This window comes from Dysidea avara, chromosome 7 (genome assembly GCF_963678975.1).
Source record: "Dysidea avara chromosome 7, odDysAvar1.4, whole genome shotgun sequence".
In the NCBI taxonomy this organism is placed as follows: Eukaryota; Metazoa; Porifera; class Demospongiae; order Dictyoceratida; family Dysideidae; genus Dysidea; species Dysidea avara.
The window spans coordinates 30,863,300-30,880,098 of NC_089278.1; the positions used below are offsets into that span (position 1 = coordinate 30,863,300).

Genomic DNA, 16,799 nt, shown 5'->3' on the forward strand with positions numbered 1-16,799 from the left:
AGATCTTTTACTCTTTTTGATAATGAATTTTGTTGAAGGATTTCATCTTCCAGCTTGGTAATTTTGTCTTCAAGGACGTTTTGCTTATCTTGCACTTAGTTGAAAAACTTTAGAGCCCCAGTGACTTTTGGATGACAAGTAGTGCAAAAAAACATAATATTAGGTGACGAGTCACTGAGTATACTATACGCCTCATCGGATATACCAGCACATTGGTTGTGCTCCCACTGGTAGCTAACAGAATTCGCATAGCAGGCCGGCCATTGTCTTCAATTCAATTATTAGCTTTATAGTGCAATGTTACAGGTGTACATGGTTGTACAACAATAAAAGTGAGTTTGTATACAATTGCACTCAGTGGCGTAGCCAGACTTTTCGCCATGCCTGGGCAATGGGTGGGCAAGCCAATTCACACGTACACATGCCCATCTTCATATGGACATCAATATAACATTTTAAAAATGCATTATGTATCATCCTACACTACTGTATGCAAGATAACTAATATCAACCTAATCAGCGGCGGAGGAAGTAGTTGATATGAGGGGGGGCTGGGCTGACCCAGACTTATTTCTATAGTTTGGTAAGGTGAGACCAAAAAAAAAAAAAAAAAAAAAAAAAAAAGGTCGCAACCAACTGACAAGAGCTTTCCACCTCACCAGCTACCATTTCTAGCTGATAAACTACATAAAAATCCTTTCATAGCTCGCTACACACTGACTACTTTATTAGAGTGACTGCTCTATTAGAGTATCTCGATCTCTATCACGGTTTTCAGCCCCACTCCAAGAAAGATAATTTCGGTGTGATATCATTCTGAGGGGGGGCTAAGCCCCCCCTCAGCAGACAAAGGGGGGGCTTTAGCCCCCTAGCCCCCCCCTTTCCGCCGCCTATGAACCTAATAGACGCCTAGCTAGCTACTGGCCTTCTAACATATTACATACATCTAGCTACATGTGTCTTAATACCAGACTACAAAGATTCTTCAATTAAAGCACGAGGCGCTCTATCACGTGATGACTATGCTCTGCCACTACAGTTGTTAGCCTAGAGAAGTAGAAACAAAAAGAAAAGAATTGCTGACTGAACAAGTACTCCATACCGTTTGAACTGAGCAGTATCCACACGGATAGATGGGTGCTAATTTCACAAATACATCTAGACTGCTTTGCCTCCCGAGTTTTGACCACACCGATAGCTACCGTGATCACTTAATCCAAATGTAAACCGTCCAGCCCACTATAGTGAAACCAATTCTTTGTCCTTCACCCCTTGCCACAATGCTGCGCGGTTTTTAGTAATCACGTGATCTTGCTTCTATTTATTGCCTCCTCTATTTGTGCACAATCAAGTTACTCGTAGGGAAAATCCCTTGGATAACCCCATCTCTGTTTAGCCAAAAAGAAGGAAACCATCGGCGAAAATGGCACGGTGAGTGTTGTATAAGTTGTGCTATACTTATTCTTGTACAGTGACTAGTTAAGTAACTTTAGCAAAATCTCGAGCTATCCAGCCCACGTCTTTATAATTACTCTAGAAGCTGATGGTGGGACAAAGAAGTCTGATGCCCGGGCAATGCCCTGGCTTGCCCGGGTTTGGCTACGCCACTGATTGCACTAAAGGTAATCTGGTAAGTACCAGATCCCATAACTTAAATTAAGTACTTATCATTACTTATATAATTACAATTAGCTGCTAAATGTATCAAAGTTAGGTGGCTTGGGATGTTTGGAGCAGATGCTACAAGGACATGTAAAATGGAAACTATGCTGGTTGTCTGGATCGAAGTTTCTTATAAAATGCTGCCATAGGATTTTAGTTAGTTGAAATTTAATGGTAACAAAGGGTTGAGTTAGGTCAATTACTGGTAAGCTGTTGAAGGTTCGAGGAAGTCTGTTGAAGTAGAAGTTTCTTTGTTGATTAGATGACGTAAAAACATGTTCAAGTTTGTTACTGGAAGAAGACCTAGTAGAATGATGATAGAATTTGATGAAGGTCTGGATGTTGAAATGATCAGATGAATTTTGAATTGATTTATGAAAAACAGAATGTCACACTGGTCATAAATATACATTAATGGTAGTAGGTTGAGCTTGATGGTCATCACACGAGATACATATAGTATTTGACTCACTTGCTGCACTGTCCTTGTCTTTGGTTTTCTTTGTTGGAGGAGTGCCACCAGTAGGTCTGTCACGTTTCGGCGGCATTGCACACGGGAAAGCCGAGTACTGTCACGTGACTTTGTTTCTTGCCTACGTCGGAATAGCAATACAGAAAACAACTGACGGTAGGTGAGACACAAATAACCTTAGGAGGTACTGTTAGACGAAGGTTTTGACCACGGTACAACAGTCGTTTTGCAAGCCTTCGTCTCCAGCAATTCATTCACTCCGACCCCAATTAGTCGAATTGTGTATATGTTGAAAGTAATTCTATTGGTTGTAAATTTCATGGTAATTACATGAATTACACCATTGTACTGGCAAGGAACTACTGTACTGGAACTCAATCGAAAGAAAGATCTCGTATATATGAGCGAGAGTATGAGACAGGTATGGAAAGCGCGTTCCTGATAATGTCACCTGAATGCATTATTGATTATGTCAGTAACTAATGTGCCGACACCTTGACGTGGTAATGTGTAACGGTTCATGGCGTGTTTCTCTGTTTCGTCCCAGGGTTTACGCCTTAGTCTGTTATCAAAAATGAAGCGTACGTTAAACAAATGAAATGGTATACATTAGTCAATTCTTGTGTTTACATATAAAATGCTTGAAAAAGTAGTTAGTGGTTGCGGTCATTTCATCCACAGATCACCATGCCGGTAGGATTTATTTATTTATTATTATTACTGTGTCAACTTCGTAAGCGAAGACTTTACACGGGGGGGGGGGGGGGGGGGGAGGGATTTATGCAATTACAATTGATTAATTTGATTCTTAAATTGTTCAATAGAGGTAATTTCTTTGATGTGATTAGGTAAGTTATTCAGGATGGCACTTATCGCGAATTTATCATGACAGGATACTCGGTAGCCAGACCCGAGCCCGGCCAGACCACTACTTTCGACTACTTTCTTTTGTGTGTAGGCGGACAAAGTGACATGGGCCAAGACATACTGTATAGTGGGAAATTTTCGAGGGATGAAACTTTCGCAAAACTGTAAAATACGATTTTCGCGTTCTTTAATCCACGAAAGTCTAGAGAATGATTTATAATGGTAGACCTAATAGTATAACATTATCACAATCATATTTTCATGAAGCTATCATTACTTGCGAAATTCGTGAAAGTTTTGTCCCTCGAAAATTTCCGGCTATGTGGTGGTATTCATGCTATGCAATGTTTTTATAATGCATGGGCAAAAACCTAAATGCCATAATGCAGGGGCAGAGCTAGCTTCACAAGGTCTAACTGTCCCCATGCAAGCTATATCGTGCAAAATACAACAAACCCATTTCTGTGGACTCCATTACTTATTATTATTAATTATTAAAGCTTTACAGTGGCCTGCACTGAAGGTCTGACAGCAACATGTGCTGCAGCCTTTGGATTAGCCTAACCTAACACACTGGAACTGGAGACTTAAAGATTACATGACGTAGCTAACAATTACACAATGGACAATATAATTATGCAATGACGTTTTCTGATGTCACAAAGCAAAATGGCTGTGCTAGAGTGGAGACTTTGTCCAGGGAGGTATTGGGCAAGATAATGTTCCCAATGATAGTGTTTATAAATTCGAAACAGTACATTTGCATCTTTATGGTATGTGTACCTTTATTACCTCATGGTTTCATGTGTAGAAACTACAGACAATATTTATTTTGAATATTAAGTCTTTGAAGCCCCCGCACTATTACTATACAAATATATATATATATACAAAACTTAAAGATCAGGACACACGATAGTATGTTGTGCGGCCAAGTACAGCTAGTGTGGACACGCGACAGACAAGTGTGTATTTTACTGGAACCAAGAAATTTCATGCATTCGTAGCTCAATAGTGCCTGAATGGAAATTAGCCAGTTTTGCTGCGGAACCTCCCTCAGGGTAGGGAACCTTCTATTCCAAATATAAGTTGAATCTGCTCAACCATCATTGAGATATGCACCTTCAAAATTCATCTTATTTTCTTCGTATTTTTCTTCTTAATCTACTTAAATTTTCTTTTCACACACTTGAAAATTGCCATAACTCATGTGTGCTTTATTTTATTGACTTCAAATTTACAGCCCAATTTAAAGTCCAATTTTTGTACAGATCAAACTAAGAACAATGAATTGTATAATTCCATTGTTCCTGGTTCAATCTGTATGAAAATTGGGATACAATTCTGTTGTAACAGTTCTTAGTTCAATCTGTACAAAAATTGGGCTGTAAAGGTGCGATTTATTGTCACGTCTATAGGGTAATCTGCTTGATGGAATAAACAAAATACTGTAATAGGACAGCCACTGAGAAATAAGAAAAAATGTCAGAAAATATTTCTCCAGGTTTTGAACCAAGGATCTCCATACTTTTATATCTAAGCTCTTTACCACATCTGCCACTGCTGTTAGTTGCTCACCTCAGTTATTTTCTACCTTACAAATATAAGTTCTGGTTTAGTACATGTACACTAGAATGATAACTCGTAGATCTATCAGTGGAAATTCCAGACCATTCTATATGCATTGTATTGAAGTGCTCAGAAAACGATGTGTACTCTAATGTGTGTTCTATAAATGCATGCATGCAAATGTGTATGATACAACTATTTTCCAATCATTTTAAGCCTTGTTTATATAGTTAACACATTGTATTGCTGTTTTCTATGCTTACTATTACAGTAATCCCATTCTACCCGGCACCACCTGAATTTCATTAAGTGTCGGGCGTTGGTCAGACTAATCCAAAATAAACACCCGGTCTCAAATAAAGACCCTATTTGTTTATAGGCCAGATCAAAAATGCTGGGAAGGAAGTAAAAACCCATACGAGGAAATACGATGTTTTAATTAATATTTTTGTAATACTCTAATAGAGCACACATGTTTCTGAGCACTTCTATTCTAATGGGCCTTATCCGCAATGACATCATAATTGACAAAATGGCCGTGTATAGTGTGGGCACTTCGTATGTAATCACTAAAATGAACTTTGTTTGCAGATTTCACGACATGTAATAAGGTAAGAGGCTAGTTAGCGTGATATGGCAATGCAAAGTAGTCCCCCAGACGAAACCAGACTTAAGTTTTGGTATCGACGCAAAACCATGCGCAATTGTTTTGAAATTAAGTATGTATGTCTCACCTTGCCCCTTGCTGCAGTATGTGAACGTTAACATAGCGAATCGCCATCTCTCCCAATACCCCCTGTACAAAGTGTCCACACTATTGGCCGCCATTTAATGCTTTGACGTCATTGCGGATAAGGTCCATACAATGTACATAGAATGTTCTAGAATTTCCACCAACATATCTACAAGATTTTAAAATTTTCTTATTCTAGTGTAAAACTTTCATTTTAGAAATTAAGTGAGGTGAGCAACTGACAGCAGTAGTAGGGTGGTAAAAGGTTTGTTCATATAAGTGTGGAGATCCCTGGTTCGAATCCTGGAGAAAACCTTTTCTGACGTTTGTTGACACATTTTTTACTTCCCATTGACTGTTCTATTAGAGTATTGATTGTGCATGTTTCACATGTTTGGTTTTTGCTTTATATCCCCTTAACTAATACCCTCAGTGCTTTCAAACCACAAAAGGTTTACACTACAATAGTTACTTCATGTACAGACTGATTTTAAGTTTTCCACCAAGTGGATTACCCTGTAGGTAGGGGTGGGCGGTATCTCAGTTATATCATAAAACTGCGGTATTCTGATGAAATAATAGCAGTATTGTCAAAATTTCTTTGAAACGATATCATTGCGATATCAAGAATACCATGGTGTTGATCCGTATTAACTACTGTAGACATGACTGGATGTCACACTGCTGCTGTTGTAGTAGCTCCAGGAGGATTCTGATCCAGGGAATATGAAGATTGTAGATCCAGAAAGGATGCAGAGGGAGTATTAAAGAAATTACCGTACGGAAGGAAAAATTGGCGACTAAAAACTTTGGCGAACTTAACAATCAGAATTTTGGCGAAAAAAAAACTTATGCAAATTCATAGCACCTGAGTTAGTTTTGGAGGCGCATATGAATCCCGGCTGGCTAGACAACGAGGCTGAACAGCAATGTAATTAGCTAACAGAGCCTCATCATCTTGCTTTGCCGCAGCATGCTAGAAGATGCCGACGATTTCATTCTCCGTGGACTCCATGATACATGGCTATCACGAATATATGCGCATTTGGGAGAGCCCTAGTGTGGAAAATCATTTGATCTGCAAGCGAGAACCTGGTAATGCACACGATACTCACGCAGTGTCCATCAAGAAAACCACTGATGGAGAGATGAAAATAGTTGGTCACATTCCAAGGAATATTTCAGCAATATGTTTTATATTTATGAGGCGAGGTAGTACTATTCTTTGCCATGCTAATGGACCTCACCAATATTCGTTGGATTTGCCACAAGGTGGGTTTGAAGTTCATTACTAGTAATCAAAAGGACACTGCCAAGGCCAAAAGCCAGTTGGGGCCAGCATTGAACATTGAAGGAGAGGTCACTGTAAGTGTAGTCAATCAAGATAGTCCGCAGACCTGTGATCTTGCCTCTGGTGACTCCACTACTGTAAGAAAAGTTGACATTGATGCTAGCCTGACTGCTAGCAATGATGCAAGAGTGGAGAATAATGATGATGTGATTGAGGTGACTGTTGATCTCACAGTCCATTCAGAAAACTGCAGTACTGATTCACCACCACCTATCAGAAAGTGAAAGCATCATGATGCTGAAAAAATCATAATGGGAGAAGAACTCACTGATGCCAAAATGAAATATGCCCAACGATTGCTAAAAGCAAAGCACCCCAAGGTTAATGGACTGCGTACACTTTATATCAAGGAAAAATGCAAGAAATCGAAAACAGTGTCCGAGTTGTTTATTACCTGTCAAGATTTCACTGGATAACAGTTACTACTCTAAACTGCAAGGCTGGGGAAGTAAGGGTGTTCGATTCCACATTTGCCCACTGTGATAAACCGTCTATTGCAATCATCAATAATCTATCAGTCCGGGTCAGAAAAGCTCACCATCATTATGTGTAGGTGTCACAAGCAAGTTGGCAAAAAAGACTGTGGTTTATTTTCTCTTGCCTTTGCAGTGGCTTTAGTTTTTAATTTAAATCCTATAATTTCACCAGGAGAAAATGAGAAGCCGTTTAGTGGATTGTTTCACCAAGGAAGTAATGATGCCCTTCCCTTGCAAGTAACTTAAATTTCTGTATTACTAGTATTGATCATTAACTGAGGCAATCACAAACTTTCTTACATGTAATCAATCTTTAATTGTATTCATTTATACCACAATCTTTAAGCAAATAATGTCAAAACAACCTCTATAGCTCTATGCAGGCAATTCTAGTCTCTTAAAACAATTGATAATAATCTCTGGTTTGTTTTTGACATAGTTACAAGCTGCTTCTATCCAAGCAGCACTGAGTGGCTTGACAGCATGCACACATCTTAAGGTCAATCATCTTCTGTTGTCCATCTTGACGTTGTTGGAATACTTGATGTGCATACCAAGCTTGAAATTCTGTATGAAGTCGATTTATATTGCTTTATTCATGCTAACATCAAGGGGTTGCAAACGGTCCATATAATTAGGCAAAATTAACATTACTCTGGTCTAATTGGGTGAGTACATCTAGAGTACACTGAGCCTTAAAATTACCAAGGCAGTTGCCAGGCCAAGGCTGTGCCGCTTTTCACTGATGTATTGAAACATTCTTTCATTGTGTCCACATTGGACCAGTGGTTTATGGAATATATTACATGCCATTTCTCAGGGAAATTATACATGGGAAGACAGCGTGGAGCTTTACCCTGATATATAATTTGAGGTGGCAAGAAATCTCCAGCAAGCGATCCAGCTAAAACAGCAGTAAGCTGTCTCTTACCATTTATTCCCACTGCCTCTACCCTCTTAGCTCCTTTGACCGTCATAGTCCAGTCAGAGGCTGGAACTACACTTAAATCAGTCTGATCAAGGTTGATAATCAACTCTGCTGGAATTTCATCCATAGCTATTGCTGCTTGATCTCTATCAAATAATCTGTCTTCAGGTAAGCAAAGTTCTCGACAGTGACTTTTGCCTTGGTTGTTGCTTTGCGCTTAACATAACCCATTCTTTGTAGTAAATATTGTGCTCAGCCTTTATTGAGATACACCCTTGACAGCAAATCTACATTTTCATGCATCAAAATGCCTTCAGCAGAAGCTATAACCACTGATGTATTGATACTGGTACTAGTGGACCTAAGGTATGCAATGTATTCTCTCACTTACTTATTAAAGTCCATGCCTATTTTCAGAGGACGCCCGTTTTTCTTTGTCGTGAACTTCTTAAAGTCTTCTGCACTTGGGATATCACACTCGACATGTATCTCTTCCTGATATTTATCCTTTAGTCGACGAACAGTTGTTTCTTTCAGGGGCAGAAGTTGTGGGTATTTCTCTGCAAAATACCTGATTGCAGTTGAACTACCATGAGCCTTTGTTCATCTGTAAGCACATGGTGAGACCCTCTATGCAGCTTTTTAGCTGTTCCTTCAGCTACTTTCTTGTTGGTACTAGCAATCGCTCCAGGTGGAATGGATGAGCTTAAAGGCCCTTCTCGACTGGGTAAGGCAGCACTACTTGAGGGTGGCACAGTATCAATGCTGGCGTTGATACGTTTGAAGTACTGCAAGATTCTCTGTCTCGCACATTCTAACATCTTTCTTCAAATGATAAACCTGAACTTTGGTTTTGGCGAATTGGTGCTGATTTGGCAAATTCGCCTAAGTTTTTTTATCGCCAACTTTTTCTTCATACAGTATAGATTGAGATACTCTAATTATTATTATTAGCACTTTACAGTGACCAGCACTGAAGGTCTGACAGCAACATGTGCAGCAGCCTTAGGATTGCCTATAACCTAATTTCAAGGACTTAGACCTGATGACTTGACCTAGTGACTTGGCTTAGTGACTGATAAGGTGTAACAGAAAGGGGCCAAAGTAAGGAAAAAAATCCCTCCAACTGCAGGTCACCCAATGTCTAGTCGGGGCCACACTCAGTCTTCCTCCAGGAGGGATGGATTTTCTTCCTTAAACCTAATGTATTTATTATTAGCACTTTACAGTGACCAGCACTGAAGGTCTGACAGCAACATGTGCTGCAGCCTTAGGATTACCTAACCTAATTTCAAGGACTTAAACCTGATGACTTGACCTAGTGACTTGCCTAATAGAGCAATCAAGTACAGTACACTATAATAGTAGCATTCATGCGAATATAAAAGTAGTTAGTAACAGATTGTGTTATTGTGATACACACTGTAGCATTATATAAAATGTGGTGATGCAAAACTGAGTATGAGCTTCTATTGCTACCGTCAGCAGTTTTAAGTCATACATGAGAATCTATAGAACTCCTGAATTTATGTTATGCACTGGGTATACAAGACACATCCTCACTACACTTAATTGTAGCAAAATTGAAGTCTTCCTTATGTCTATATCTCAATGCATAATTCAATAAATGGTACATGCCATGTATTTTGAACATCCATGCTGCTGTATTATGTCACTTGTGTAGGCAGGTGTAGTTTGATAGTATAGAGCACCTGCCAAAATATGAAAGAAATATCGTGATAATTATTAATATCGTGATACTTTTCCCATGATATATCGTGATAGTAAAATTTCAATACCGCCCAGCCCTTCCTGTAGGTATGACAACAAATTGCTTTTACAATTTTCAAAATCACGCGTAACTCCTTGTTTTTAAGTTAATTAATTGGATCGTAAATTTGCTGCATTGTACACTTACTATCTTCCAAATATGAAGTCAATCAACTAAAGCACATGCAAGTGTCGCAATTTCTAACATGTGCGGAAAGAATTAAAAGTGTAGTCGTAAAAAGATTAAGAAGACAAAATTGAGATGAACAATGAGATGCATATCTCAGCGATGGCTAAGTGCCTGAGGAGTTTCCACAGCAAAACTAGTTCATATCCATTCAGATACTATCGAGCTACAGATGCATGAAAATGGCAATTTTTTGGTTCCTGTAAAATACACACTTGTCTGTCACATGTCAGTACTAGCTGTACTTGGTCGCACATTACACTATCATGTGTCATGATGATACTTGTGTTGGATGTGTTATATGTATCGTGTGTGTGTGTGTGTGCGCGCGCGTGCGTGCGTGTGTGTGTACAAAGCCTGAAATTACGGTCGGACATCAAACAATTTCTGACCATTATTAGCAAATGTCTGACCAAGTATGACTTTGTGCGGACAAGTGTCCGAGCCATTAAAAATGCTATTTATCCATTGCCAAAACGACTTACTCTAAACGGTACTACAAGGAAAGCCTTGCGTTATTTGTTGAAAACTGGGAAAATCGGTAAGTTAATATTAATTCTACCTTTGTACGTTCATAATACGGGTGTGTGGCTAAGGCTGGCTTGCTTAGAGAGCAAGACTAGCTGGCTACACGACTGTCCAAGAGAAGTTAGCAAACAAGTACGTCGGAATGTGATCATCAGTGATATGCATAGTGCTTGATAGTGCTGAAAAGGCTGGTGATGAAGATATTGACAAGGAGGATAAGGAGTTTAAATATTTATACTAGATGACTGGGAGGATTTCGTTTTGCATTTTATTGGTTTTGTGTTTTTTTTTAATTTTTGTAATTTGTCTGTCAATTTATAGTAATACTTACTCTGTACATTGAACTTGGCTATGTCAGACCAAAAGTTGAGATGTCTGAACACTTTGGCATATGTTCAGACATGTTGTCAGAACAGTTTTAAATTGTAATTTCGGGCTCTGTATGTATGTATGTATGTATGTATGTATGTAAGTATGTATGTATGTCTGTATGTATGTATGTATATGTATAGTATTTTCATCCTTACAGGTGATCTTCACTTTGTCATTATTACTTGTAATTAAACTGGTTCATGGAAACTTGGAGTGCATAACAACAATTACTGTTAACACTTATGGAAATGATACTGAGGATTGTTTGGAAGGAGATTATCCTTGTTCTTCACTTGGTTATGTACTGAACCATTTACAGAGTAATGATTGTGTCAACATAACATCCAACTCAGTCCCATTAACTACAATAGTAGAGTTACACAACCTTAACGCTATTACAATAAGAGGACAGGGTAACACCATTGTAATGTGTAACAATACTGGTGGAGTATCCTGTAATAACTGTAGTAATGTTGTTATTGAAGAGATCACGTGGGATGGGTGTGGTGATCCTGGGGAAAAACTCATATCTGGAGGGATTGATTTCAATGGAATAGAAAATTTGTCGGTGAACAACTGCATTCTACAATTCTCTAAAGTTCGTGCATTATCTCTGCGTAAAGTATCAGGTATTGTTAAGATTGCGAATACTCGCATCATGTTTAATGCAAACTATGAAATGATTTATTGTAATCCTGCTCAAGCTAAGCCTTGTACTACATCCACATTTGCTGTAACTGGTGGCATTGTTATTAATGAATCTATTAATGCAACTGAAATAGACATCTCTAATTGCTTATTTGAAAGTAATGGATACTTTGGGCCAGTCAATGATACAAAATATGTAGAATTACCAAGTGATGCACGTGAAATAGCCAATGGGGCTGCTCTCTTACTTATGACAAACAATCGTAATGTCTCTGTAAACATTTCTATTAGTGATAGTAGATTTTCATCTAATCGAGGCAACAATGGTGGTGCAGTTCGCATCATAACTCACAGTTCTCCAGTTGTTAAGTTGAACAGGCTGGTGTTCCATAACAACAGTGTTGTGAGATGGTTTGTTACTGCGTCTGCACTTATGCTGTATTTCAATGTAAATTCATCAAATGTTAATCTGCCACTGCTACAAATGTCTTCGTGTACATTTCAAGATAATTGCCATGGGCGATCGCGAAATATGATCAGTTATTTTGTAGCAGGAATATCGTCTTATGTGGCAATAAAGAATTGTACTTTTATTAATAATTCAAAGCATGGCTTTGCACTGTTGGAAATTAACATCAATTCTCAGGCTTTGGTCAATATTTCTGACTCACACTTTTCAAACAATGGTAGAAGTACTCTGGTTTATTTACACATCCATTTCAGCAATATAACAGCTATATTGTATAACTTACAAATGATAAATAATTCTGGTTATGCAAACTCTAAAAAGGGAGGGCTGATTTTTATTGATGCATCTGAAGATAATTGTTCCCTAACCATAGCAAATTTGAGCTTTTTATCAAATCGTTATTTCAGTAATGGCGGTGGTGTATACATATTCGGCACCTACCAATCAAGTTTCAAAGCTTTCATTAAGGATTCACTATTTACAGGAAATTTTGGATATGGCTCTGGCACGGTTTTGCACAGTTCCTTGACATGTGATATTGAAAAGGCTTACATGATAGTCATAGACAATTGCATTTTTAGGAAGAATCATGGAAAGAGCATTATGTATGTGTCAATGGGGAACTTTGTTATACCAGCATTTTTAGTGTTGAGTGCAACATTCTATGGTAATATTGGCACTCCTTTGGAGACTTCCAATGTCATGGTCGCTGGAAATGGAGCTACTACTTTTCTAAAAAATCAGGCTGATACTGCTGCAGGGATGCATTTGAGTGACTCATACATATTACTAAACTATACCTCATTTCATTTTGATTTTATGGACAATTTTGCGAACCTTCACGGTGGAGCACTTTATGTTGACTTTGCTCTTTCAAATACTGACCATAGTCAGTGTCATTGGCTGTTTTATTCTCACAACACATTCTGTAGCAACTTTACTCATAGAACAAACAATTGCAGCACTTTCATTGATACTTCTCTGTTTTGTAAAGTGATTGCTCAGAAAGAACTCTCCATTTCAAGTGTTTATATGATTAATAACACTGCCTTGTCATCTGGAAGTGCAATATTCTACAGTGATGCTTACAACTTTCAAATGATGAGTAGATCTAGTAATGTTTCAGATCCTATGTCAATCTTTTACATTCCAGATAACTTTACACTTGTACCTAATGCTACAGTGCCATTAGTTTTATCTACTCAGCCACAGAAATTGAGGTTGTCTAATCCAGCTAATTGCAATGATGATGACACATTTTGTAATGTTATTGGAGTTACTTTAGGTCAAGAAATAAAAATTCCAGCTTGTATTGTAGGATATAACAACAAGTCAGCTGAAACAACCAGATTTTTTGTTAAGTGCATTCAAAATTGTGTGGACTTTACTCTCATGGGTGATTCGTTTGTTTTGGTCAACGATAAATTCAGTGGAATTAGTATTTCTGGAAATGAAGTAATACAAAATAATTCGGTATCGTTGAGGTTGTACAGTGGACAAATCAATGTTACTTTAATTGTACATGTAGTACCTTGTCACATGGGGTATGCCTATAATAAATTTACCAAAACATGCCAGTGCTATGATGTTGACAATGTAATATCATGTTCTGCCAATAAAACTACGATCAAGAAAACTTATTGGTTTGGTACAGTAGTTGGACAAACTACAGTCTCGCGTTGTCCTAACGGCTTTTGCAACTTTTCTCGAATAGATGTAAGCCATGGTAAATTTCTACTTACTCCATTTCGCAATGACCAATGCAGCAAACACAGGACAGGACCAGCTTGTAGTAAGTGCATAAAAGATTACACTCTATCCTTTGAGTTTGATGACTGCATTAGCACTGATGATTGTACATATGGGATGACAGTACTTGTTATTGTATGTTCCCTGCTTTTCTGGATTGCTGTGATAGCACTTGCTTTGGGGCTGATGTACTTCCAAATCAATGTGGGTTACTTGTATGGAATAATATATTATTACAGTATGATTGCTGTGTTGCTGGGACAAATATGGAACTATTCTGATGAACTAGATATCATTAACAAGGTTTTGTCAAGTTTTATTAGACTGAATCCAGGATTTCTTGGGAATTTGTGCTTTGTTGAGGGAATGAGTGGAATAGATCAGTATGTATTATTTTATATACACCCAACTGCAGTTTTACTGATTCTGTTATTACTTGCCTTCATTGCAAGAAAGTCTCGGAGGTTTGCAGCCTTTCTTAGTCGAGGAATTATTCATGTCATCTGTTTAATTCTGACATTAACTTACACTGCAATAGCTGAAACTTCTCTACAGTTGCTTAGACAGATAAAGTTTACTGGCATTGATGATGTCTACTGCTACCTGTCTCCGCACATTGAATATTTTACTGGTCGTCATATAGCATATTCCATCATAGCTGTATTGTATGAATTAGTGATAGTAGCCGGATTGCCTTTGCTTTTGCTGATAGAGCCGTTTATAAACAACAGGATTAACTTTACAAAGATTAAGCCTTTATTGGATCAGTTACAGGGATTTTACAAAGACAAGTATCGTTGGTTTGCTAGTATTTACCTGCTCTGTCGACAAGCAATTCTTGTCATCATGGTCATCGATTATTCAGATCCCTTTATTCCATTGTGCTTGCTATTGGTGGCTTGCTTGATTGTTGCTTTATTTCACTACCTGTTGCAGCCTTACAAGAGTGATTTGCTTAATAGGTTTGATGGATTTATTCTTCAGTTGTTAGTACTTCTTGTAGCACTGCAGATGGTCGTGTTATCTGAATCAACTGCTTTTACTAATAATGTAATTATTGGGATAACATATGGACTGATATTTTCCCCAATTTTGGTTTATTTTTCTTCACTGCTGTTTCTAAAGAGGCGAGCAATACAACATGCTGTTCTATATGTATGCAGCATGTTGCAGGTTGGCAAATTTTTACCATTACCCAGACATGAGGATTTAGCTACAACATTTCAAGTTCCAGAAAACCGCCCACTACTTCACGCAAGGTACATTAATTATCTCTATCTAAATAATAATTATATAAGTTATTAATTTACATTTTTAAAACTAGCTATATTGCTTTTTTGTAGCAATGGGTTTATGGATAAGGAAGCCTTGAATATTTAAAGGCACTGCATGGCATTTTGACTTATACTTCAAAAAGTTAAATAAGATTTTCTGATTTAATAATTACTCATTATTATAACTATGCCATTTTTTCTGCAGGAGACAGAAAATACCTGGTCATACTGGACTTGTCAATTCCAGTTACAATCACTTGCGAGAGCCTCTAGAGCTTTTAAGTTCTGCTGATTGATGTCTTCACCTCTATACAATTCCAGCACATTATTTTACACAGCATTTGTAACTATAAGGTGAATAAGTACCCATGCAAGCTAATATACATTCAGCTAACATAAATAAATAAAATAATAAACATGATTAAATCATGCACATATATGATCATTACAGAAGCATGACTTAATCTCTATCTGTGTGTGTGTGTGTGTGTGTGTGTGTGTGTGTGTGTGTGTGTGTGTTTAAAAGAGCATGTTTAGCGATTTCAAGGGAAAAGGTTTCCTTAAAGAGCCAATGATGTATTCATTATGGTGATAGTAACGTTGTAATCATTATAGTGTAAACATGCCATCCACATAGATCATGATGATTAGTTAGTCAGTTATTTTGGGAGATTTAAAACATGCAGCTGTCAACATATTTTCTAGCATATTAAGCTATGCATGTAGGGATTCCAGTCTCCATGATTCAAGAAGTTTAAAATTTTAAATCTTGGTGGGGCAAAGTACATTGGCATCTAAATAATTTAACACAAAATGCTATTAAGTGGACAATACAAACATAAATGGTTCAATTGATTACTGTAGCAAGGCAAATCAACAGCTTTATTGATAGTGGGAAAGCAATACCTGAATTATGATTCTGTAGCAAACAAGATAGAGACATAATATGTAGCGTACATTTTATGTATGTACCTTCATGCATCTGATCATGAGAAGAAAAGTTCTTCTTGGACTACTAGACTGTTTTTGCAGAGATATTGTGTGAAAATGTATCTATTGGATTGACTTACAAAAAAATTAAATTGGCTGACATGTAAACAGAGCAATAACTATATAAGGTGCATCATTATAGTATAGTGTATGAAGTGTTTAATTGCTACAAGTGAAGTACTAACTTATACATTTTATTTGTGCACTGCTATACACATAACTATATTTGGATCTTAAAGTTTGTTGAAGTCCTAATGTGTACATTACATAATTATGTACAGTATATGATTACAATATTATTTGGTAACCAATGCTAAATTGCCGGGCTAAGCCACAGGCCTTTTGGGAGAGCTCATCATTGATGCATATACTACACGCACACATGATTATCTCTAATGCTCTAAGATATGATACACTGACACACACAGTCACTATAGCCCACACATATACTAAGTATTAAACCTGTGACACAATGCATTGAACTGTCATTGTTGTAGGCAAGAAATTAAACAGGAAAAATTCACACTGCAAATTTTGTTCTAAGTCACAGCTATTTGCAACTTAATTGAGTGTGAAAAATCTCTAAATTAAGATTATTGCTAAACACTTGTCATTTTTGTTATGCTAAAATCAACTCTTCTATTACAGTCTATATAGCACCAGAAAAGCATATTAGAAGCCTGGAGATAAATGTTAGGAAATCTTGTCCCTTCAAATATTTATCACTTCATGTCCAAATTATATCTTGGATATC

The 16,799-nt window shown here is 37.5% G+C and overlaps 1 protein-coding gene and 1 long non-coding RNA gene across 3 annotated transcripts; one reads left to right on the plus strand and one right to left on the minus strand.

Moving 5' to 3' along the window:
- Positions 1–273: 273 nt before the first annotated feature.
- Positions 274–1,604, minus strand: LOC136261339 (uncharacterized). The gene is made up of 2 exons (XR_010703865.1): positions 899–1,604; positions 274–512 (listed from the first exon to the last, which is right to left on the minus strand). It is a non-coding gene; the product is annotated as an uncharacterized lncRNA (long non-coding RNA).
- Positions 1,545–16,152, plus strand: LOC136261338 (uncharacterized). 2 transcript variants are annotated; one of them, XM_066055331.1, is made up of 3 exons: positions 1,545–1,630; positions 11,073–15,040; positions 15,261–16,152. In XM_066055331.1, the coding sequence occupies exons 1-3, from the start codon at positions 1,565–1,567 to the stop codon at positions 15,349–15,351; spliced, it is 4,125 nt and encodes a 1,374-aa protein (XP_065911403.1). In that variant the 5' UTR covers positions 1,545–1,564; the 3' UTR covers positions 15,352–16,152. The 2 variants fall into 2 exon arrangements, with proteins under 2 accessions (XP_065911403.1, XP_065911404.1); XM_066055332.1 differs by lacking the exon at positions 1,545–1,630 and adding an exon at positions 2,475–2,555.
- Positions 16,153–16,799: the final 647 nt, after the last annotated feature.